General features: G+C 41.2%; 1 protein-coding gene and 1 long non-coding RNA gene across 3 annotated transcripts in view; one reads left to right on the forward strand and one right to left on the reverse strand.

Annotated features, from left to right (window-relative positions):
- Positions 1 to 1,723: 1,723 nt before the first annotated feature.
- LOC128889070 (Krueppel-like factor 6) overlaps positions 1,724 to 25,345 on the reverse strand; it is a 409,458-nt gene continuing 385,836 nt past the window's right edge. For both annotated transcript variants that reach the window (XM_054146392.1, XM_054146393.1), the window contains 2 exons: positions 23,868 to 24,079; positions 1,724 to 10,204 (listed from right to left, as the gene is read on the reverse strand). In XM_054146392.1, the coding sequence (XP_054002367.1) occupies positions 10,032 to 10,204; positions 23,868 to 24,079 (385 nt within the window). In that variant the 3' untranslated portion in view covers positions 1,724 to 10,031. The remainder of the gene's footprint in view (positions 10,205 to 23,867; positions 24,080 to 25,345) is intronic.
- On the forward strand, positions 20,313 to 20,957 carry LOC128889072 (uncharacterized). Its single transcript, XR_008460361.1, has 2 exons — positions 20,313 to 20,435; positions 20,563 to 20,957. It is a non-coding gene; the product is annotated as an uncharacterized LOC128889072 (long non-coding RNA).

Below are 25,345 nucleotides of genomic sequence, written 5' to 3' on the forward strand. Positions count from 1 at the left end.
AGCCTAATGATCGTATTGTGACTGCCTGGTCGTCACAAAACATCTCCGGGGTTTTACCCAGTTGCGGCTTTATTTATCGTCCCGCGACCGCCTAACTACCGTGTAACGGGTAAAACGTTAACGAGGATGCAGATGTATTTATATGGGAGCGTGATCGGTAATGTCCTCGGAAAAGGTTACCTACCGCTTCGCCAACGGTCAATAATTTTTACGATCGTCGTTGATCGACGTCCGTCGCCTATCCATACGTGATTTGCCTTTTAATTCCACTGCGCCAACACTTTCTCCTCCCTTCCTCGCTTATCAATTTGCGAAACACAGTTCTCTCGGTGAATATTTATAGGTCTATTATTTTTATTCTGTTAGTTTACGCAAATAGATTTTGCAGCGTACATGAAACTTAACAGGTCGACAAATGTACGGCGCATACTTCATTTTCGAAATAGATCGTAACACCCTGCGCGTTAATGTGTTTAAAATAAATAAAATATCGTTAACACATTTGCGGCTGGCAGATATTTTACGCTTTAAATATCGAGTAGCGACGAAGATAATAAAATTCTGAAGCTGGACATCGCAAATTTGTATCGTTAGGGCGAAGATAAAAATGACAGAATATATTTTAAAATATCAATGTTGTAAATATGTCACAAGTCTCGGCTTAATATTACTATTAATTTATTATTCGTCGAGATAAAGAGACGCTAGGACGTGGTTTGGGACACGAGGGAAAGGCAGGTGAGCAACACGCTTATCCATATTTTTTTTTTACGATTTTAATGTCGTAACCCTGCCAAATACAATAATAATAGTAATAGTAGCAATTATAATAAGAATCATAATAATGATAATGATAATAATATTATCTAAAATATGTAACCATCATTTCGATAATAAGATTATCGACAGGCGCGATGTTGTACCACGCAGGACGAACGATGACGCACCGTGCGCGCATTGCCGCGACTCGACGATATAATTTATTAACGACAAATCGGGACGCGGATCGCCCTTTACGATATAGAACAATAATTTTCGCTTCCATGACAGGAATCGCGACGTGCGATATTTAATCCCTTGTTATACGATCTAATTTCAAATCACCAGCGTTACAATCAGATATTACGGTCGCTCGTGCTGTTCATATTTGCCCCGAATTTCGTATCGCGAGCCTCGCACGTTATCGTAGGCCAAGGGGTTAAATACGCGCGTAGCCCTGCCGTCGCAAAATGTTTTATTTTTCTTATTTTCTTTCTTTCTTTAGGACTTTCATCGCGGCTGGGTAACGCGTTCTTCGAGACGCGTCCTCGCGCCGATAACGTGTATAAATATATAATTTCGTGCGTATTTTCGTAGTATAATTCGCTAACGCTCCACATAATTCATATTTCCACATCATTTCCGCGGCACACAATAATTACACGCTCTTCGTTTTCGTTCGATCGCAATAAATAAATTATCCAAATCAAGGACATCGATATATCGATATAACAGTAATAAGATTACAACCACATTTACAATATATATCTATATTTATCTATATATGTATATGTATATATGTATATATATATAGATTTTTATTTATATATATATATAATATATATATATATATTTTTTTTTATTCTTTTAATGCACTAACGAGCCTCCCTTGCCGACGCGCGCGCGATACGAATGGCGACAACGTCCTCAAGCGACGCGGTTTAAAGTAATTAGAAAGTACAAATTGTTTTTTTTTTTTTATATAGTAATGCCTTCGTTTATACAGTGAGTCGTAACAATATATTATTATCGATCCTACGCAAAAACCTACGCGACATATACAGTTTTATCCTTAGAAAGTAATAGTTGGTGGCGCGCGACTTACGATACGTCCTTTTCTGAATTTCGGCGACGGTTAATGTTCGTCAACGTTCGCTCGTGCACTTCCCGCGTCCAACTGAAACACGTTCGTCGATACTCCAACAAATTGGACGTCCAGAATCCACCATTCGCTATCGGAGAATAATTACCCAGAAATTAATAACGACGATTAAAGAATAATCAGACACGATTAGCACAGAAAAATTACTAATTTATGATTGATAATTCGCAAATGTATATAATTTTGATTGATTTTGAGCGACGATAACAGAAGCAATCATTGCTCAAATCTGCTTCAAGTTTCTCGATAACGCTGGAGTTGGATACTCGCGTTCCAGTGTTACGCTGTTTGTTCCAAGAATCCGAAATCGTTTTCGCGCGAATTTAGATTCTTCTACCGCGGGAAACGACGAACGATGCGCGACGAAGATGAACCGCGGCGAAATTCAGCATCAAGGGCACGCCACGCGCCTCGCAGTGTCTAAATCCGTGCGAGATCCGAGAGAGAATTACTGGCCCCCATTGATTACATTATTGCGAAAGAATTATGCTACGTTGATCCGCTGCTCGTCCATCGACGATGATCAACAACGATTACCTTTACATATTATTTACAGTAGTTATTGCTCCGCTAGCGTCTATCTTACGACCTAGTAGTTCCGTTTAGTGTCATTACGAGAATTTCAGTATCGGAGTCAAGAATCACCGCGTCGTTCCTCGTCGCGGGAGACATTGGACCACACGAAGCGATTTATGTTTGAAAATGGACGCGAATCGTAGGGATCAAGTAACGTCGATCAATCGTCTTCCAGATCGTCAACAGTGGTTTTTTCCAATTTTCTGAATTTAAAAGCACAGTGAACTCTGTCTAAAAGGCGCGAGAACTTTTTGTTTAAGGAACGCGTGGTTATAGCTATTGCTTCATCCAGCAATAGCGACGAGTGGTTTTAATCTCGAGCTTGGGGGAATGTCGACTGTAGTTGATACTTGCAAAAAAAAAAATGAAATTCAGTTCTGATAAACTTATCGAAAGGAAAAAGTAATCGTAATCTTTTAGTTTCCTAATTGCACAAATTTTAATCGTGTCACGAAAATACAATTGAGTTTTTAATTATATGAAACGAGTTATTATGTGATCAGAGGGTAGAAACGTACGTTTCATATTTATTAAGCAAGGAGGAAACTGAAGGATTATATTTCAGAACCTACACAGTCAAGACGATTGCTCATATTACCGAACATTCTTGGAGAATTTGTCCACCTACACGTTGCATAATTACGCAAATTTTATTCAACGTCCTGTCTTATCTCCCGTGTAGCCTGATGTCTCGCAGACGTAAACGCGCGCACACCTTTCGCGGCGATGCACTTATATGCGCTTCTGCGTAATGGATCTTCGAGAACCGATCTCCTCATATTGTCCACGTTGATGTATATCTACGCACGTCGAATTCAACGTGCGAAAGCACCAAGAAAGATTGAGCACCGCGCATGATCGCAGATTAAAGACGCAATTTATTGCAGTTGCTTGATAAGGTATGCATGTGAGTGACCGATGCGTGTGTGTATGCCCGTGTGCGTGTCCGTGTGTGTATGCTTTACTGGCCCTTGAAACGATTAATGGAAAATTATCGCTACTTCGACAGGCTGACCTGTCAGCTTCGTCTTCGAAAAGCTCGATACATCGCGTTCGCTTATTTTTTTTTTTTTTTTCGTTTCCTTTTTTTCTTTATCGGTTTTTCACAGTTTCCATTCGAAGGGCTCGCTTTCGTACAGCCGTAGAAGTTACTCTAATGGTTCCCTAAAATTATTAATACGTTTTTTTTTCCGTGGAATTATTTTTCGACAGCCGTGTAAGCGCACGAGAATTGCGAAATTGAGAGTTTTACAACGAATTCAGGTACGTCGATAACCATCAAGCGATCGAGCAACTATCGATTGAAACGATCGAAGTTGTTGGGGCTGCAATTTTTAAATATGACGACGCGAAACGTTTCTCTTTTTATACATGATCTCGTTCCTTCGGTTATTTGTTGCATTGAAAGTAAAGAAAGAGTCGATCTAACTCATTAAGTACTAATATCCTTTTTGGAGGATGTTCGAATAAATATTTTTTTTTTCTGATATTCAAACTTATTCGAGTATCGTGTGATTGTTATGAGATGAAGTTGAAACTTAAACAAAATGTGCTGTAATGTTTATTATAATTCTTTTTATAATACAATAGGGACAAAACAAGTATTCAGCACTAATTTACTTGATTCTTCTAGTACGCGATATTCTCAGATTTTAGTTAAAAACTAATTTCGTCTTACGGTCTTATGATCTTTCGTAGTAAATTGTTCGTAGAAGCTTACAGTAGTGTTGTTTGGCGTTTTACATTGTATAATTTACAAGTATCTCGATATCATTACATGTACCTAGGTTAAAGGATTCTATTTAAAGGGTTCGTCATCGTAACTTGACAAGAAAACGTGTTTTCCATTTAACACCCCTATGGCCGTGCTACCCTAAAAAATAATTTCTTCGATTCCTTGTTCTCATTTTTAAGAAACTTTTTGATATTTAAAACATATCACACAAATGAACATTGTGACAGATTACTATTATTGATACAAGATTAATCACAGAATCCACGCAGTTGACGAGTACTTTATATCAAAACTGTTTGATGAAAAATCAAATCTATGCTTACTTGAATACAGTCAAAATCTATATCGCGAAAATTAACATAGCCATTAGAGTGTTAACGAAATATGTTCGAATTAAATACAGTCAGACCCATAAATATTCATACCTTCTATGTCTACTGAAGAAATTTGTCAAAATTAAACAATAAGTTTAACGTTTCCAAAATAATGTTTCGTTATAAATATGTACGTGAATAAACTTTATATTTATGTATGTGTTTATAACGAGAAATTTATTTGGAAGCATCAAGCCTATCATTTAGTTTAAATAAATTCCTTCGGCAGGCGTACAGGGTACGAATACTTATGGGACAGACTGCATATAGAAAATAGACGTCAGTTTTAGAAGAGCAACAATTTAGTACTCAATGGGTTAACAGAAGTCAAGGAACGCTAACTGTTTGGAAAATCGAACAACGAAGCCTTCCAGAAGTGACAAAAGCAAACATTCAGCGATTACGAATTGGTCGCGTGTCCCGACACCGATTACCAACGTATTTGCCCCCGTCTCTCCCGCCCTCGACCCGATTTGAATCCAAAGTGTGCCAACTGAATTCTCGTCGGTCGCGAGCGTGCACCGCTCGTTCGTGATAGGCGATTTCGATCCAAATGCGAAGCCTCGATTAGTTGTTTGTCGGTTGACGTCTGTTAAGGCACTTGAAATGCTAATTTCCCTAGGTGGGGCCTTCGTAGGAAATCGGTCGCGTTCAATACGGGGTCTCTGTTCCCTGCTTCCCCGGTCCATTGATGGTTCGTCTTCTACGGGAAATTGAATAGACTCGCATTAACATGGAACACAAATAGCCGATGCACGCGTCAACTTTTCACGAATCTCTTCTTCGCGTCGCGGCCAAAGGAATGTCTGCGCTCGGGGGAATGTTCCGTTCGTCGTTAGCCTTGAGAACCATCGATGAGAGGTCGTCGGCGTGCTCGTTCCCGGGAAATTCTCCATTTCCTGGGTTCGCCTTCGGTAACGACAATTTCACGATAATTTAACGACAGTCGCGCCCTCGGTGTGTCGCGCGACCATTACGGAGTTTGGAATGTAGTTGGAGTCGAACGATGAAACTTCTAAGGATAGTGGCCGGCGTGATAGGGGCCATGAACGTAACGATTCTTCGCTGAACAATTTGTATAACGCGACGAGTCGAATAAGATCTCTGGAACAGGAGTCGTTGAACCAGTCTGTTGCCATAGCGTTGCTTCTGTTGACCAGTTACAAGTCTAGGCGATAGTTTTGTGAGATGTACTCATTCCTTCCACTGCTCCTCCAGATTCTTCAAGGATCGTATTAACTCCTGAGTTATATAATTAGTAATTAAACACTCTTTCAGGGATCCTATTAAACTTGACGTTTAATACAATTATCGATGACGTGATTATTTGAATGATAAATGCCGAAAAGTCTGAAGATGGTGCCTCGTGTGATTGGATCTACTGACGTAAATGGTATTCCGTACAATAATTTGAATAAAGATCCCCGGAATGGCAAGTGCTGGCACAACTCTGCTTCGTGCCATAATCTTACTTTCTTAAAACAGTAGCAGATATTTAATTGTCAAGTGTCATTCCTACCCCTCCTTCCCCAACTTTGAATCACTCCTTCAGAGATCTCGTTGAACTCGTTGAGCCGCGCAACTATCAATGATACTATTCAACAATTAATTCTAAAGTAGGGGTTGCCGTTCAACATGCCCTTCGATGACAAAATCCACTCGTTCCACGATAAATCGTTACGGTTATACCTCCTATGACGCTCAAGAATCGGGTATATACAGTCTCGTCGCCGCCTAATTAAGATCAACGCGATCCCAGGGGTTACATCTGTCCGAAAAGAAAGAAACGACACGGTTCGATCGCCGTGTCGACAATTAACCGAGAGGAATCGTCTCGAGCGGAGAGGTAACGTCGTACGACGTCGAGATGCAGCGTCGAGGTGTGCACGACCAGGCACGAGCTCTCGGGGGAAAAAAATGATAATGATCAAAGAGGGTGTCGGCATGACGTCAGTATACATTTCTCATCGCCCGTGCCGCGCTCAGATTACTGACGGCTGGCCCGTTGAAGAAATTCCCTAAGGTACAACGGTATCAGTCATCAAGATCGTAGAGTGGCATCCTGGGTGGCACCTCGTCCATTTTCGGATTGAATTTCGCAGTGACGATCATACGAAAATTATTCATGCATCCTGGAGGCGCGGTCCATTCGGCGCCATCCATGGAATCGCCATACTTCGACGCAAGCCAGGGACGTGAACGTGAAGCTACGAACGCGAAAGGACCCTTCTTTATAAGGTGTGAAGCCGATGGGCGATCGTTTCGTACTATCGGTCGACGAATCGACGAATGTAACACGTTGCCTGTAGATCGTCGTTCACACTGACGTCGCGAAATTAGAGAAATCGGAAGGTATTGAATTCCAAGGAAGATGGTAACAGCAATTTTAGCGCATGATTGGGGTTTACTCGTGCTATCGACTTGCTATCGCAAGGGGGTTGGTAGAGTTGTCAAAGTTATGCCATAATCGAGGAATGGTTGACCAGATATGCTGCACCTATTGGATCGTCATCCCTCCCACTGTTTACATCTTTCTTATAAATTGCATCCCACTGCATATCGTTTATTTCTATATACAGCAATCTTTCAGATAGTAACCTAATTGCTCGAATTTACGATCAGGTGTCATCTCTACGAACCTCATCCCGTTGTATCCATTTCGTTGACCTATTTGCGTGGCCAGTTTCAAAGATTCACCACTCGTGCTTCAGATATTAATAAAGAGGGTTCCGACTTTTGAGATACTACCGCACATCATTTCGATACAAGGATCTACGATCTAAAGTCGATAGCGCGAGATCGATTCCTCATCGTGCAACCGCGGATCTTGATAGACGGGATTGTCGATTTTCCCAGGAAAACGCGAGGCTCGGTGTACGACGAAGAAAAGTAATCGGTTGGACATTTCGCTGGTCCTCCGAGCGAGGATTCGAAGGGTTATGAAATGTGTACAAGCACGAAGATTCGCGTGACTTAAGGCACTAGCAGTATACTTAAGGCCTAACGCAGCGTCCTCTCTCTTAACATTAAAAGGCACTATTCCCTATGAAAATACAACACGTAACAAATATTAATTTATCAATCTTCGCATTAATCTTACACGTAGAGGTTTCTCTTTAATGATATAAACTGGCTCTAGCATATACTGGCATCTTGTTCCATCGTTTTAACTAGCTTCGAAATAGTTTCTGCTTTTCTTTAGCTACCATTAGTCGCGTTACTTGCGCAGCGGCGAAAACACAGGTTCGAAGAAAACGGGGGTTGTGGGTGGGAGGGAATGCTACACACGTGCTGTATACGGAAACGTCGTACTTCTCAAGGTTTCTAAATTATTTACAATACGCATCGCTACGCGAATAGCGTGTTCGACTTTCCTGCGACACGTCCGGCTGAGATCGCACGAAATGTCTTGTTCGTGCTCTTCGCAGAAAAAATAGAACATGAATGTAACTTGGCACGATCTCGTCGTCCTAGCTTTTATAAATCTGCACTCCTGTTCTGTTTATCCTGCGAGCGTGGTCGAATCAAAATTATCTGGTCGCTCGAGGTCACCCATCATCCCCGCCTTTTGGTCATCCTTGACCACTTCCTTGCGCTATTTCTCGTGTTCTCTGAGTAACTAATTCAATACACACACTTTGTCTCTGAAAGTGAGAATCGAGGTTCGCGGAAGTGACTTCGAGCAGCCAGTGGACTTCGATTCAACTATAGTTGCGTTCAGGAACGCATCGCGAGACCTCAGCCTCGTGTCGCTCTTCAACGCACCAGAGTCGATGTCTTCGTTCGATTTCGATATGTCTCGATACACAGAATTCACATTTTATACCGTTGCTTTCGGAACCGCGCTTCATCCAACATGGATTGCCGATAATTGAACAGTCGACTCGATGCGTCAATGATATCGAGCCCTGACACGACCTTCTATTTACAGTTTTCGAAACCACGAGGAACGTAGACGTACGTTCTTGCGTTTTGAAGATAGTTGGCGCGCACGAGCGCTTTCGATTGGCCGCGATTGATAAGTGTACCTTGAGCTACCGTTTCGTTGCAGATGCCAAAATAAAATGTGCACGAATCAAGCCTGCGAAAACGTTCGACGAACGCGCGATACAAAAGCGTTTAAAAAAATAATTCTTCGATCTACTTTCATCTTTTCCACGTTTGAGCGCAACGATGTATCGATGGACAATACCGTACGTACATTTTTGCACCTTCTACTTTGGCACCTTGTGTGGACAGAAAAGCGCACCGATCGGACCGGTACGATCGAAGAATTTTCGCGACTAACAAACAAAGAAAAAGAAAAGGAATGAAAACACAAAGATTCGAAGAAAGCATCGTAATGCCGTAGACGGTATATACGTTACCGTATTGCTTAATGGACACGTAATACTGGCTTTTAGAGCGTCTGATTCCTTTGTTTCCGTTGACAATGAGAACGTTGTTAATGATTGTCCGTCCCTAAACGCGAAATTCTTTGTGCATTTACCTCGAAAAATCGCTATTCAATGCTTTACAAAATGTTCACGATCACGATTGTAGTTTATTTAACTGAGCATGCTAAGTCCCAAGCTCCGTCACCGGAGTTCGATATTCACTTTACTTATTTAACCATTTAATTACCTTAACGATATTATTTCTTTCCCCTTTACTGGCTCTATTCTTCGCAATAGACGATACATGGTGCTCTAGACTAGTTGAGCTGGCCTTATTTAATCGTACAAAAAAAAAGAGAGAGAGAGAGAGAGAGAAAACAAACTGGAAATACGAACAAGTAAAAATTGGCTAGAAATAGAAACAGAAATGACGCGATGTCGCGTGCTGGTTGCGCTGAACCTGCAGCAATCGCTTGCGCAGACTTCGTCGAAGCTCAGCTTCCCGCGTATCCGTTGCGAATACGCTCAATCCGCGAAAAAAAAAAAAAGAAACATCAATTTGACAACAGAATAAATAAATTTTCCACGAGAATTTCAAATATCAACAATTCTTACGTCCTAACTCCGTTCAACAGATTTCAAAATAGAGGTTCACTTCTGATAGAATCTATGCAACAACGAACAAAACAATGAAAATAAAAAAAAAAAAAAAGCAGCACGTTTCACAGCGATTCGAGCATCGCGACTGCTGACAGGTTCGCACGATCATCCACCAATAATTACAGAGATACTTTCGTTAGACCTCTAAACCTAATGAACGATTTGTTTGCTTCTTCGTTTCTTTTTCTCCTAGTTTCCGCCTCCGACCACCGTATCGGTGGCCGAGCCGAGGCTTTTCAGGTCCCGAATATAAAAAGAAGAATCTCATTGTCGTCATCCACGATCACGATTCGAGTCCCGATTTCTCGGGACGGTGATTTTCTTTCCCCGTTCGCTTCTTCTTATTCCGCTTCTTCGTCCCCCTTTCATCGGCTAGACGGTCCACTTCATCAGTGTCTTTTCATGTGAAGCGATAGATGATCGCTCCGCGAAAACGATCGCTGACAAAGATGGCACTTGAACGGTTTCTGACCCGTGTGCTTGCGATAGTGCCGCGTCAATTCGTCGGAACGCGCGAATTTCCACGTGCAGCCCTCCCATGTGCACTGGTACGGTTTCTCGCCTGCAACAAATGTTCGAGAAAATTATAAAAATTGGTGGCTCATTATTTGCAATTTTCAGTACAAACAAATTTGTTATATGTATATACGATATATGGTTTTTGTTCAAATTTATTACGAGTTGCACAGACATCAATGAAGTACAAACACTCGATCAAAGTGTTTCAAGGTCTCGATGACTTCTCGTAGACATCTACGCTGCAGAGTAATTTATCTAGTGCCACGCATGAGGTTATCAGGAAACGTTGACGAGAAATGAAATGAATCTCGTGACGAGAACATGCGGTCGAATAGATGGGATACAATCGGAATAGAATAGCTACGCGAAATATAGGAATTTCTAGCGATGATAGTTTTTAAGAGGATTAATGAAACATACATTCGTATAGAATGTTGATTCGATTCTTAGTTTCTTTGTCTGTAAATGCATCGCGCGAGGCCACCCCTAAAAAAACAAGAAATTCCGAATTAACATCCATAACAAATGCAGGGGACATCCGAGTGCAAAGCGTTATTAATGTAATTAAGGAAGTCGATAAACTCTCCAGACCGGAATATCGTCGCAGGTATTCGCGTATGCGTCGAAACAGGTACATTTCTCAGCGTTGGTGAGCGCGTGTGTCCGCGCGTTTATTCTTAGCTCTTATCGAGCCGAGGCCTCTCTCGTAAGGACGTCGTGACAGCTGTCGCGCGTTGCAACGACCCCGGATCCCTCAGAAAACTGCCTATCACTCTCTTCTATTGTATGCAAGTCACCGAGCGTATTTCTCGGTCCGACGTTCTGCACGATTTGCCGAAGAAAGGAAGCGAGAAGTGGTCGCGCTGGCGTAGAGACGGAAAAGGGGACGAGCGCCGCGAGAAAGAGGGAGACGCGTTGCAGAAAACGAGAGTAAGAGAGCTTAGGGGGCTGAAAGCGTAGCCGTCGTCGAGCCGTCTAGATGTAGAAACAGCCTGGTCACAACTCGATGACGCAATCGCCATCAAGTTCAACCGCTGGAGAACCAAAGACGAAGGCAACCACGCCGAGGGATCTCAACGGAGCGATCGGGCGCAGTTCGCGATCCCATTAACCGCCCGAGCAGACGCGGATAATGGGGGACGCGAGTGACGACGGGACGACGACGTGCCATCGCTGGTTTCTATCTCTCGTGGAAACCCACTGGCAGCGGTTTGATCGATATATTCGCGCGCGTCACCAGAGATCTCGGATCTCGAAGGCGACGAGCCGCCGCTGCGAGGGCCGATCGCTCGTCCCAGATGAACGATTACATTTTTCGTCGTGCTGGAATCGCTGTAGATCGGTGCTCGAATACCCGGGACACAATTATCTGTTGCGTAAAATCTGAAATCGAACCGCGACCGTTTCACGCTACGGGGCTCGAGGAGCCACGACCATCGTTCAGAGTCTAATTACAACATCAATCTCGGCCGCGACTCCCTCCGATGATCGATACTCCAGGCTGGAGTCTCCGACTTGTAATTACCCGTTGGCGATCGATTCTATACGCCGAGGTCGCTGGAAAAGTTTGTCAACACCCGCGCGAATGGAGAACACCGTTCGTTTTGTGGATCTTATTTAAAATTCAGGCTTTATAATAATTCTAGGATCTCTATTCCAAAAGCTATTAACTCATTCACCGCCAACTACCAGATCTCTCGTAGTTCAAATTGATTGCAATAACCCAAGGGGCTGAACTTTACTTCGGGACACTCCAAATTATTGACTTTTTTTGTATATCAGCTATTAGCTTTTGATGCCAAAAGAAGTCAATAATTGTTAGGGCACCGAAGTAAAGTTTTACCCAAAACGCTGTAAATTTGCCTAGCAGTGAATGTACATGTATCAATTCAGATCAATAAATCCAAATAGTTTCGATTACCTGCCATGAAATTGTTCGGTGAGAATAACAATAGTTGCACCTAATCGAAAAACGTCTGTCTCGCGAGTAAAAACGCGTGCCGACACGCAACGCGTTAGGTTAATGTAACGTCAGACTCACACAGGCCGCGGCATCATAGCAACGTTACAAATGAGCGGCTAAGTTCGCCGTTGTGTTTAATTAATGGAGCCGGACGGTGTAACGGGGCGTGAATCTATGGTGCAATAAACGTAACGTTGCCGTGGAAAAAAAAATCCAATCAAAATGCATTAATAACGGGAGAATTAATGCCCTCTTGCGCCGACGCTTGCACACCGGTCGATGTTGCGTGCATATGCACGATCCTCGAACCGTACGTACCTCGTAAATGGACTAATTACTCGCAATTACGCAACGTACCGACTCCGCAGCAGGTTTCTTCTCCGTCATTAGTTCTTCGTATTCCCAGCGAATTGCATAATAATATTCAACCGATGGGCGTCGGGACGTTAAAACGATCGATTTAGATCTCCAATGGTTAGCCGCGCGTTTACGTACCGCTCGCTGAAAACCGTTTTGCGATCTTACGCGAAGCAATTATTGCACGTACGAGGAAACAACCTGTCGTGCTCGTTCTCTTCCACCACGTTTCATTTCCCTCTGCTTCCATGCGTGCAACCTGCCTCGACGGTTTCCTTCCGGTAATGGAAGCAAGAGAGACTGAAAGTAATAAGGGTTGCAATAGTGGAGCTTCCATACTTCTCATCCTTTACAGTTACTCGTATTAATATTCGGACACTATATTACTTTATTCGTTATTACAATGTACACCCGACTATTTTTTGTTTTGTGATATGTTACAACGTATATTCTGTTTAACAGAAATGTAAATTTTATTTATTTAACTAAATATTAAATAAAAAAAAAATTGTATGGTAAGTGCTACATAAAGATCTAACTGATTTCATTTCACTAGTGTTTTACACTTCAGTCGTTAATGGAATCAGCTGGAACTAATAATTTCGAAGAAATGAAAGTGATGTTAGATAAAACTTGTTCCGACGGACGTTACAGACTTCTGTAATTGGTAACAAAGTATCTACACGGTATCGTAATGAAATACTCAGCAAATTTCTGTCGAAATAACGAATGAATATCTCCCCGTTAACGCGTGTAACACTCCCTAAGTACGAGTTCACAGCGAAATGGCAACAGAAACCGTCGTTTTCTTTTTTCCACTAATTTACGTGGCTGTGAAACATAGGATATTCTCAGCGATACCGATCTAGTCTTTTTCCAGTTTTACGGCCGTTTTATCGTCTCTCGGAACGGCTACGCGTTCGTTTACGTAAAGTATCGCGGGGATCGGTGTCTTCGAATTGGAATTTAATTACGAAACGCTGGAGGTTCTAATCCGAGAAAGCGTTGATTAAATTAACAGCATATATTCGTGCGAGAATCGCCGGCCGCGGAAAAGGTATCATTTCAACGCTGTTTCTTGGATACCTGGCCAAGTGGGTTAACGATAGATGCTAATTAAAAATGACGTGGCATAATTTTAAGCGGCGCTTTGATGCCATTTCATCGCGCTCTTATGCATATCGCGCCTTTCTGCAACGCGCTGCCATCGCAGCTTAATATTTCAACGTGAAATACGTTGGGAACGTGAATCTGGATCGGGGCTCGAGTTTTAACGTGGCATTACTCTTGATGACTTTACGAGGGTTCGTCGTCGTCGGAGCATTTGAAACGTTAGTTTCGAAATTCTGTTTTAAAAGCTCTTTTTTTTTCCGTTGTAATTTATTTTTCTCAAGGTATAGGAGCGTTCCTATGTATTTTTAACACATTCGCGACAGATGTTTTACGTTTCTAATACCGAGTACCAACCAACCTAATAAAATTCTGAAGCTGAACATCGCAAATCTGTGTCGTTAGGACGAAGATAAAAATTACGAAATATGTTTTGAAGGATCGATGTTGTAATTATGTAGTATATAAAATGAAAATACTTTCATAATTTGTTCATAACCAGAAATAGAATTTGATGTGACATGAATTCACGTCAGCAGTCGCGAATATGTTAATATCATTATTTTATGGTTGGTTATATCTTTTTGACGCTTGATCGCGTGCATCGGAGGAAAACGACACCTTAATTCTAAGATAAATTCGATTATTACGCGAAGTATTATATATGTCACCGTTCGCGACGTGTGCTCGAAGAAGTAACATGACTTTTAAAGCGTACTCATACTTGGTATTATCTGAAACTCGTTTTCGATAACGTGCATGAATAATAAACAGCGAGTCATTGGGCAATCGGCTACCGTTTTCCTGGTTGAAACGACTAGATGATCTATGGCTAAACGCTGAAGGGAAAAATTGCATTAATGTCTCCTAATCTTTCTTATTTTCCTTAGCTGTTATTCGCAGTTGCTAATTTTCTGCAGCGCAAGCAATAGTCACTACTGATTCGTACAGTAAGAGCTAAGTGTTTATTTATCTATTCGAATCCACTCGGTCTTGTAACCGTATTTTTTATTTGGTCTTTGTGTTTCTTCTTCTTTTCTCTTTTTCTTATCGTTAGTCTTATCGTATTAAGTTAATAATAGTACACAGATCATGCTCGATTTTCTTGATTGAAATTAGTAGTCATAACGACTTTTATTAGAGCGAGCTAATAATAGTCATGTCTGAAATACTAATTATAGTGTTACCAGTATCATTAAATTTAAGTGTACGGTATCTTCTAAACAAAAAGGACAACGATAATAAGAAAATGAATTGAATGCAATAGCGTTGAAATTAGGTTGCTTTATCACGCTTCACCCAGTTTTATAACGAATGAAGAATGTCTTATCGTTCAGGATTCCCTCGGTTGAGATGATTAAAGGCCTCTCTGGGATGCATTTCGGTAATTATCAGCGTGTTATTGGGTCACGCGATAGCATTCCAGCTCGCAACGCTTCTTACATGCGATAAGCATATATTGGGTTGATGTACAAGCTCACGGAGCTTTATATAAAACAAAATTCTGTCTTGAAAGCTCTCTTCTTCCTTTATACTTTTTTTTTTGTCGAGGTATTAAAGAGTGTTGATTAGGAGGAAATATGATTATCAAAGCGATTTTAATATCATTATTACCAGTTTAGTGGGAACGTTTTATTTTTTTTTTTTTTGTGACTGGCCATACATCATCTCTGAATTTTCAAAAAATTCTTCAGGAAATTCGTCGCAATTCAACTCATGAAAGTTGAAATAAAATTACAATAAAAATCAGTGAATAGAGATAATTGAACATCTTAACACGTCTGTATGATACACACGGCTAGGGCATTACACTTCTTCTTGGACAAACTTCAATTCGGAATGAAACGGTGTGAACCTACAACTCGCTCAATTAAAAACCTTCGTAAGTTCTGCACCAAAATACATTCCATGAATAGATTTCATCAAAAAACGGTACATCGTACATCGGACGACTTTAAACGAGACCACCAAAGAGTGTCATCTAACACTTAGCCATCAACCCTACGTGTATCTATCGCGAGACGTGTGAAAGCTGACGAGCATTGATGATCGACGCCATGCGTGTCGGGAATAAGGAGCGAACGGCAATGGAAAAAAAGAGAAACGGTTAGAAGAAAGGGGAAAGAACGAATCTCCGGATTTCTAGGTACGCGTTGTCGGCTCTGCGTGGCGTCCACCTAATGCGCCCACCAGCTACTCCCGCGGTGTACGCTCAGCCTGGGCTCCTAGTAAATAACAACACTCGTTAGCGGCAAGAAACACCGCCGAGGACTAATACCCCGCGAACGCGCGATTAATTATTTACGCCGTTGTCGCGGTTTAATAAAATATATCAGCGGGGTGGCGGTGCGTTAACCGAAGCTTCAATTAACCGCGAACTCGATTTATCAACGAGACGCCATTAACGTCGCGTGGAATACAGAATTCTTCGCGCTGGGTGCGATGAAGCGTAGCTAGAAATTGGATGGTGGGTAGCGTACTTGAAATCACGATTAAGAGATGGGTAAAGTAACACGTACACCTGTGAAACGTCTTGTACTATCTAAATAAATGAATTTAATACGTAGGTCGCCATGTCATCCAGAAATGGTGACGTGACTCTTCATTAACCCTTTGACCGCGGGACTATGTTTGCTGGAAATTGTAAGAAGCGTGGAGCTGTGAATTTAAAAAAAAAATATCAGCTTATAGGGGATGAAAAGACGGAAATTTTTAATATTTATAGTTTATCCATACGACGATTGGTTCTAGAGATAAAACTTAAAAAAATTACGAGACCTTTTTCCGGAAATTCAATTTTTGCAACGTACTTCGGACTATTCAATTTTTATTTTAGAAACAAAGCATCCTATAAATAAAGTGTACATATAAAAATATTTCGTTTCATACGAACTGTCGTTGTCTTCTGAAAATACAATGTATTCACTTTCATCTCACTGAAAGCAAATTCTTTGAAACCGTATTTCTTGAATGCAAATGATGATAGCTTATTAACCCCTCGACGCCAGGCTTCGTATCTCGTACAGACCCTAGGTCTTTCACGTATCACAGACGTCAATTAAAGATACGGACTCAGCGCCGATATAAACAACGATATTACCATACGAGCTGGATAATAATAGACTTTCCTTGACGTACAATAAACCCTTTCCATCTAATTGTTTCGACAATCTTTAATGTGGATTTGAAACTCTATTGGTATGTACACGAACAGTTACATCTGATATGTTCTGATGAAATACTTTAAAAAAAAAATTAAAAAGTTTTCTCGAAGTTTCAATAAATTATATATATTTCCTTTTTGAGAAAAAAAATTCGATGTCCTCCTTTCTTCGTCGAATATCGGTATCAATCAATAGATTTCTCATTCGTTCCCAAAGGAACAAGAAACGAAAAAACAGTGACGATCGGTACGATGATCGCGCGGACGCCGATAATCGATCGAAATTGGCCTTCGATGGGCACCGAAAGCCACTGACCGCGGCGGCGGAAATAAAAGAAGAGGGATTTAATTTAAAACCGCGTCCAGTGCGCCGGACTCGATAACGAGAATACAGACTCCGGCTCGCCAGGAAATTGTGATCGGAGCGTGGGTAATCGTAGCCCTTAACAGTGATGCATAAGTGCATTGTTAATGGCAGGTCTGACGGCGAATGCCTGGTGCACGGCTGGCACGGAGAGAACGAGGATCCCGAGCGATCGGGGTATCCTTCGATACACGGAACCGATCGACGCTCGTTGTCTAGTTCATGCCAAGGCTAATTCGCCTTAATTAATACACGAGATCTCACCGAACCTCCTGCTGTCCATCAAGGATCACGCTACTATGCCGCCGTATTCCGACGGTTACCCGTAGCGATTCTCATGTTGCGCTTGACCCGATAGAATTTTTCGCGATTCCCAGACGAGCCAAACCGCATGATACGCGTTCACTGGTTGCGTGAAAACTTCAATTACCCTGCGCACCTTTCGTATAATAATCGAAGGGATTAAATATTTTGTGAGGTATGCTTAATGCGTGTGCATTTGTATGATGTGTGCATGATATATAATACGTGCGCAGTTGCGTGGTATATATACAATGTATAATGTGTGTGTTTATTTATACATGTATTATACAGTCTTAGTGTTTTATACAGTCAATTTGTTTGAAGTTTACATTGATTCGTATTTATTTTACAAAAGCAACATTGTCATAAGGTTATACGACAAGAGTTATTAATTATCAATTTCGATATTGATTTGCTCCATACACGGTTCGTTCCCATAGAGGCTTAACACACAAATAGGTGAAATGATGCTATCTATTCGTGAAACTTTCCCAAACAATGAATCTGAAATTGTTCCCAGCGAAGTTCGATCCGAAGTTCGGAGAATCTTCCACGATGTTCATATTCGCTTTTGCGCGATGCATGTACGGAATTTGAACGCTATCATCCTGAAATCGGTGGTGGCTCGTAACGAAACGCACCGAAACTACCGAATCCAGTCTGCTAACCATGATTGATGATTCTCACGGCACGAACGGTGGAATTTGCATCGAATTTATATCGTGCCGCTCGCAAACTGTATAATGGAGTAATAGGGGTCCACGCTACCGCTTACAATATCATGAATCTTTCGAACACACGCCACGAACATCGGAAGCTACATTGTGCGGGGCAGAGAGGCGAAATATTACAAGGATATGGTAAATGGCGACTGCGGCTGCGGCTCTTTGGTATCGCGGTGACACTCGAATTGCACGAAATGAAGCGGATTGCCAATAATATGCGCTGATTAATACTTACGGGAGTGTGCCACTCTTGTGGCGAAACGAAATCGATGTCTAATCAATCGGTGTCTAATCATACTGTAATTATGCTATAATTGAACAAAATTTGCATAAAATTTATACTAAAATGGCTTCTTGTTATATTCGGTTAGAAGATCCCTGATATGACCGTACTCTAATTACGAGTATGCAAAATCCTACCTATTCGTGAAATCCACAATTACGTAGTTTCTGATAATGTTCACACTTCGTGTGGTTATAAGTTAGCCCCTTGTAATTGAGGTGCCTTTGATATGCTCGTTCAACGTCGAAAACAATACATTCCTCGTACGGGACGAATTCCATCATTTCCAAGAGCAGCGACGATCGTTTCGCCGAGTACACGATCCGCGGACGATTTATGCATCGGAATGGTAGAAATAACAGTAATCAATGAATTGGCATTTCCCACATCCAGAGTGGCTGTATCCGCCTCTGTAAATATATCGCGATGGCTGGATAATGCCGCGGTGTTAGAATGATGGATATACGCGCGGTACGTATCCGTTGCCATGTTCGTGCCGCTCGTTGGAACAATTATTATAGCGAAAGTTTCTGCAGGACGCACAACGACAGCGTTGGCATATCAGGCTCGGTTGTTGTATCCAGGTATCGTGTTGCCTGTCGCGATAATGGCATCCTAATGCGTGAAACGTGTACCGATCTTCGCTCGCTAGTTCCTCATAAGGAAACCGTAATATCGAAAGAAAGGTAACGACGCGCGATGTCGTCGAATACTATGGAACCCTGATGAAGTATGATCGCGCGAGCCTTCTGTGAATACGATAATCAAACCGACGCTTAACCTTCGATCCGTCGCGGAGAAGTTTAATTTATTTGTTGAACGAAAATAAATAAATGTATAATAGAAATTGTCAAAGGTTATCGACACGGATTGATAGTAAATTGCAACGAAATGGTTTAGCGAGAATAAAATAGAAACTTTACACGATTGTGAAGAAGAAATAAACGTAATTAAGGATTCCAATGAAACGCAAGAATTTACCAGTCTCGCCTGCGATAGCGAGAACAAAGAAAATAATAATGATAGTACGCCTTTGTTACGAGAAGATTGTACACAGTAAAAAATGAAGTACTCAATGGAAATAAGAATGAAGGGAAGATAACTAACAACTACGCTTGTATTAATCTAATCTCGAAAACAATATAATGGGAATGGAATAAAATAATACGAAGTAAAGAAAAGAGAAAGGAAAAGAAAAAGATGAAAAGTAGCATGAAGTGTAAACTATGTATATATTATATAAAAGAAAGGATAATGAAAAATACAAGCTATGAAGTTGAAAATCAAAATCAGCAGAAAAAGTAGAAAAGTGAAATAAAGTCAGAACAAGAATAGTAAAGAATTATTACTGGGATTGTGGAGCAATGAACCGAAAACGAGTAGCACCTCAAAATGATCCTGATCTCTAAAATATGTAATCAAACACGAAACACGAGTGCTATTGTATAGTAGAAACGAGAAATACAATTAAATATCGACGTACTTTCGTATTAGTTAGACTGGAAAGTAATATCATTTTTGCAACGTTAAATACTTGTTTATCACTCATCAGCTCATTCACTTTTATCGATCTGACATTGAACATTTATATACTAGATGACAAATAAATAAAGATAAAGTTTGTTTCCGATGTTACACGAATACAATTTGTTTAAAATTAATAATAGATTGAACACGTACGAATATTGAAGTATACAATTTTGAACAGTTTTTCAAAACCGTTCAGAGAAACAATTGCAATGTAAATGCTTTCATGATTGTCTTGTTAAGGAAACTTGTAAAGTATCGGCGACAGTTTTAGTGTGAAATTGATAATCTTTAGAGGAAAATGTGAGAGGTTATCGATACGTTGACAATAAAAATGTCAATGGACAACCTATATAAAGTCAGTCGTTCGTCAATGTCGACAGTAAGAGACATCGAACGACCGAGAAACATGTCCAAACTTTTCTTCTTCTTCATGTGTTTGGCTCTGATGAGCTCTGTCGCGTTTGCCACGGAGGTTGGTGAGTTTTCCATCGTGAACATAGAGTACCATAACGTCAACGAGTTCCGCGGTTCTGAGCGTTCGTTCGATACGAATGACGTCAGTGATCGTTAACCATTCTTATTTTATCATATATCATTCCAAAGGGGCTCCATGTGACGATCCGGGTAAAATAACTCGCGAGGGATGCAGGGTGTGTTACTGTCACCAAGGAGGATTCCTAGGGTGTGCCGAAGATAAGGATTGTGATCCGAACAATCCTCGACTATAACAATCTAAACACCTCGCAATAGTAATGGCAAAAAAAAGGAACGATTCTGACACGGACATCGCCATGGATACAGCCAACGAAACGACTGGAACTTCTCATATCTATAAAAACGGATCAACAAAATTGGTGAAATTTTGACGCAAACTAGTAAGAATAACTTAAATGGTGCAACTCTAAACGTTACCATAATTGCTCTCATAGGCATTATTTTATACTTCACTGGAATGCAAAGTAACATACACGAATAAAATTTTACTTCTGGAATTGCAATCAACGATTCATATTATTTTTAAACCGAATATCGAAATAAAATACATGTAATTATACATTAGTGGAAAGCTACTTTTGTGCTAACTGTGAAAATGTTTATTGCGTTTGTAGCAATAAAATGTTGCGTTTGACATCTCATAGTTGGTAGCGAATGGGTTAATAGTTGACATGCAATTTATCGGTAATTGACGTGTACTGTCAACCACTAAAATTTCTTCATTAATTTATTTCAATAGCTAACAGCCTTAGTGTATCTTACAAAAACAATCACAATATTCAATTCTAGAAAATGCATGATCCTAAATAGTAGTTTATTTATTTTAAGTGGTCGATTCAAAAGATTGTAATTACGTAGTCAATGAACTCACTAATTCTTTCTAATTCTAATTTGTCTCTCTAATTACAAAGACACCGTTGTATGTACAATAGGTATCTGTTGACCTCGGTAGTTTCAACGTTAAAAGATCACGAAATCGGCTGTGTTTTGTTTAAAAATTTCTCGATACTCTTGGGTCGAGGTTGAGCACCGCGGTTGCACCGTCTTGGTTGAACCATGGACCAGACAAAAGATCCTGGTTCTCACGACCACGCCCTCTCCCCGCCGCCTCTGCACTCTCTTAGACGGCGGCAATGCCTTCACGAAGGTACCTATCCACCGGAAATTCTTCATGCCGTGGCTTCTTCAACGCTGTGTACACACGTACGTACGGTGGCCAGCGCGTGTATAGCGAGAAACGAACGGTGTGACCTCCTCCAGGTTCTCGCGAGGCGATAATAAATGGTCGTGTTGGAGCGTTCCTATGAAACGCGATGGTCGTGCTGAAAAATGCATTGTCCACGAATAGTATACAGCGTCACTTTCGAGCATTATCGAATTTCTAAGCGGCTCGGAACCATGCGCTTCACCGCGACGCGAGTGTCCCAGACCCCTGACCCTCGTCGAGTGTAAAAAGCCGTTCTATGAGACGAATATGCCTGGAATCCTCGGAATTCTGAGTACAGTGTGCGTTATTTTAGCAATCTGGCATCGCTAAATTAATAACCTCATACTTTTCACCGGATTATACCCTTTGGAAGTGTGCTGGTATTGTGTGTGATTTTATAACGCGGATAATCATTGATTAATAGTGTTCTTTTTTTCTTAAATAATTCGTTGATGTATGTTGCCGCAAGCTATACAGCTATTTTATTAAGTGACAGTCAAAGTACCTCCTATCAATATACCACAGATTGTTTTATTTTAAATGATAGTGCACGTAATTACAATCGAACGTAAGAGATGATATCTTAGTGTCCACGATGACAACACTAATATTTTGTTATTAAAAGATAAAATCCTTACAGTCCCTTTTGGAAAAACCTTCGTAACTGTTTCGACGATATAGCTCTGTTCAGTTGCATACTATGTCCATGACTTGACTTCAGCAGAGAGATCCAGAACAAATTGACCACGTGAGTCGGGGACTCGCCATGTACCATAAAAATTCCGCGAATTGCGCGATCCGCATTCCTCCCGTTTGCCAGAGCCTCTGTTCAGGCTTTTCCATTCGGATCGAGTATCTTTACTGGAAATCAAAGGCTGGCGATGAGTAATGACTCCCGGTCGACTGGATGACCCATCCGTGGAGACAGCACGTTTTACTACCGGCCATATTTTAGAGTTAACTATTATCGTTATCGGGGTGAATCTCGCCGCGTTAGGTATATTTGTTAATAATGCTGTCTCCGTCGAGTTAACGTGGGAAGATTGCTTAATGACCGCAAAGCACGCCAAACCGAGGCCTGAACCGCGCGAGCAAAAAGGGGAATTTCCTTTTACCATTTGCGCTTAGGTCGCAGGGGATATCAGTCTGTTCGCGACACGACCTAGGGCTACAACTGTTCCCACCGCGAATTTTAATGATACTTAGAGAGGTGAATCCGGATGTCGAAGTGTACAATGTTCCAGAAATTTAGCTCAGCAATTTAGAACAAATTGCTATACGTCACTGTTATTTATTAATAAAATGTTGCCCATCTCAGGCGTGGAGTTCAGAGGTCAATCACTAGTGTATCGGCCTGCCAATTAACCACGATGTAATGAGTGCTCGTAATTGCGAGCAGGTCTCACTTTGAAACGGGAACGTCACCTGCGAACCGTCACGATCCCCTATAGTGAGAGAAAAAAATCTCCCAACGATTTCAACTATGACGAAACGACGTTCCGCGCGGGCGATCGCTGACACGCGTGCGTGAATCATCCGCAGACAATAAAGCGTTTAGAAGCTAATAAAAATATTAAACGACGAAAGGCGGTGAATTTATGGGTGTAGCCTGAACGGCACGGAAAGGTTTATACCTTCGACGCGCGGCAGGAACGACAGAACGTTAAATTCTGACCAGTTAGAATGTATTCACAGTGCAACATAGTTTATAACATAAATTTTGAAGGCAAGATGGCGTTTCGTTTAGGTATTACTGGCTCACGGGTAGGACTGAGTTACCAGTCTTGTTGATATTCACTTGTGTTAAAACCTCAAAAGTCAGGGTGAACCCTGAATAATTTAACCCTTCGCACTCGAATGTCCCTTATAAGGAGACATCGTAAGTCTAACAAATTTTGTTAATAATTTTAATACTTAGATTAATAATTTTGTAAATGAGTTCTTTATGTTTGAAGTGGGGTCAACGCTTCAAAAAAACTATAAGAATTTATAATCAATTCTAATAATACGAAAAAAGACACATTTCCAAAGTTAGGCTATTTCATGTAATGCGATTCCTGTTCGCAAATTTTGCAACGAAATAGCGCAGAGTGCAAAGGGTTAAATACGATTAAAAGAGCTCCTTGTAAACTTCTTGCAAAACTTGTTGAAATATCTGGGTAAATGTTTATGTTTACATAATTCTTATATCTTTCGACGGACTTACCGGTGTGAGTTCTCTTGTGAGCCTTCAGGTGGGAGCTCTTCGTATACACCTTGTCACAGCCGGCCACATCGCATCTGTGAACTTTGCGTCTCTTCAACGCGTCGCCGCACTCGCTGTCGACCCCTAAACCTCCGCCATTTCCACCGACCCCAGCGTTTCCTCTACTGCTGATTCCTATTCCGGTCGCCAGTGCGGGACGCTTGTGAAAGACCCTGAAATTAGAAAAAAAATCTCCATTAATCAAAGAACACCATGATCAAATAATTAAAACTGTGACCGAAAGGTCTCAAACGTAACGATAAACAATTTAACTCGAAAATGATTTCAGATGAAATGAAATTTACATATGGTATACTTTCTTTTAAATGTAAGAATCTCAAGAATTGACAAGCTTGCAATTTTTTTCCGAACCGTCAGTAACCTTTATTTCGAAGTTGATACGTCAGTCATTTTAATTGCACCAGACTCGAAGTGAATGTTCACTTTAAGGAATGAACTAACACATAAAATTAATCTCTATAGACCTTTGATCTTTACGTAAAAGTACATGGAACACTTACTATGTCGCGTAAACGATAATTTGGGAAACGCTGACTCAAATAAATCGTATTCCTGACAATTCGGTCCAGCTGGACCGCGCAACGCACGAATTAATTCAGGTTGCCAGTCGATGAGCGCTCTTTTTTTGCATCCCATCGTCGCTCACTGCTGGCGACTGTAGCGGATACTCGCAGTGACATTGATTACGTACGGCGAAAAGAAGCGCGACAAGAAATTCGAGAAACTGGTACCCCGAGCGCTGATTTCAATTTAGATATGGATAAGATGTCTTCATCGTTATTTTATCTTTAATACGGGCTGCCTCGCGACAATACGCGATCCTTCGTTTCACGTTCCCGTGGAAGCCACCCGGTGAATCGACAAATTCGAGTGCGCTTGTCATGGATTTATACAGAAAGTTTTTGGTATGCATTATTCATGGTAGCATCGTGTTTATCAATCGATGTACTCCGGTGTGTTATGACCGGTTCGATGAAGAACGGGTGAAATTACTTGCTGATACGTGATACATAAAACATCCAACGGACGTATACACCCGGACGTAACATCGAGAAGAAAGAATTCGCTTATGAATAATACCAGATTCGCCGGGGAAAAGAGAACGATAAAAAAGTGGCAGTCATTACGTTAATCGGTTCGGTGGAAACGCGCGCGAAACAACGGAACGCCAGGTGAAACGTTGCTCGCTGACTTTTAACGGGATGCGCGATTTGCAACTTGGGGAACTACCTGTGATTTTCCATAACGGGTTCCGCGGATTTAGAAGCGCCGCGATAATCAGTTATCGTCGGAGAAATTAGAGCCTTTCAAGTTTCAGAGACGTCTCGCAAAAACGGAGACAATCTTCGTACGTGTTCTTGAGAATAAACGAGGTTCAAGTTATTATTTCGAATGATGTTTAATTTTAAGTAAACATT

Source organism: Hylaeus anthracinus, unplaced genomic scaffold (assembly GCF_026225885.1).
Source record: "Hylaeus anthracinus isolate JK02 unplaced genomic scaffold, UHH_iyHylAnth1.0_haploid 11994, whole genome shotgun sequence".
Taxonomy (NCBI): Eukaryota; Metazoa; Arthropoda; class Insecta; order Hymenoptera; family Colletidae; genus Hylaeus; species Hylaeus anthracinus.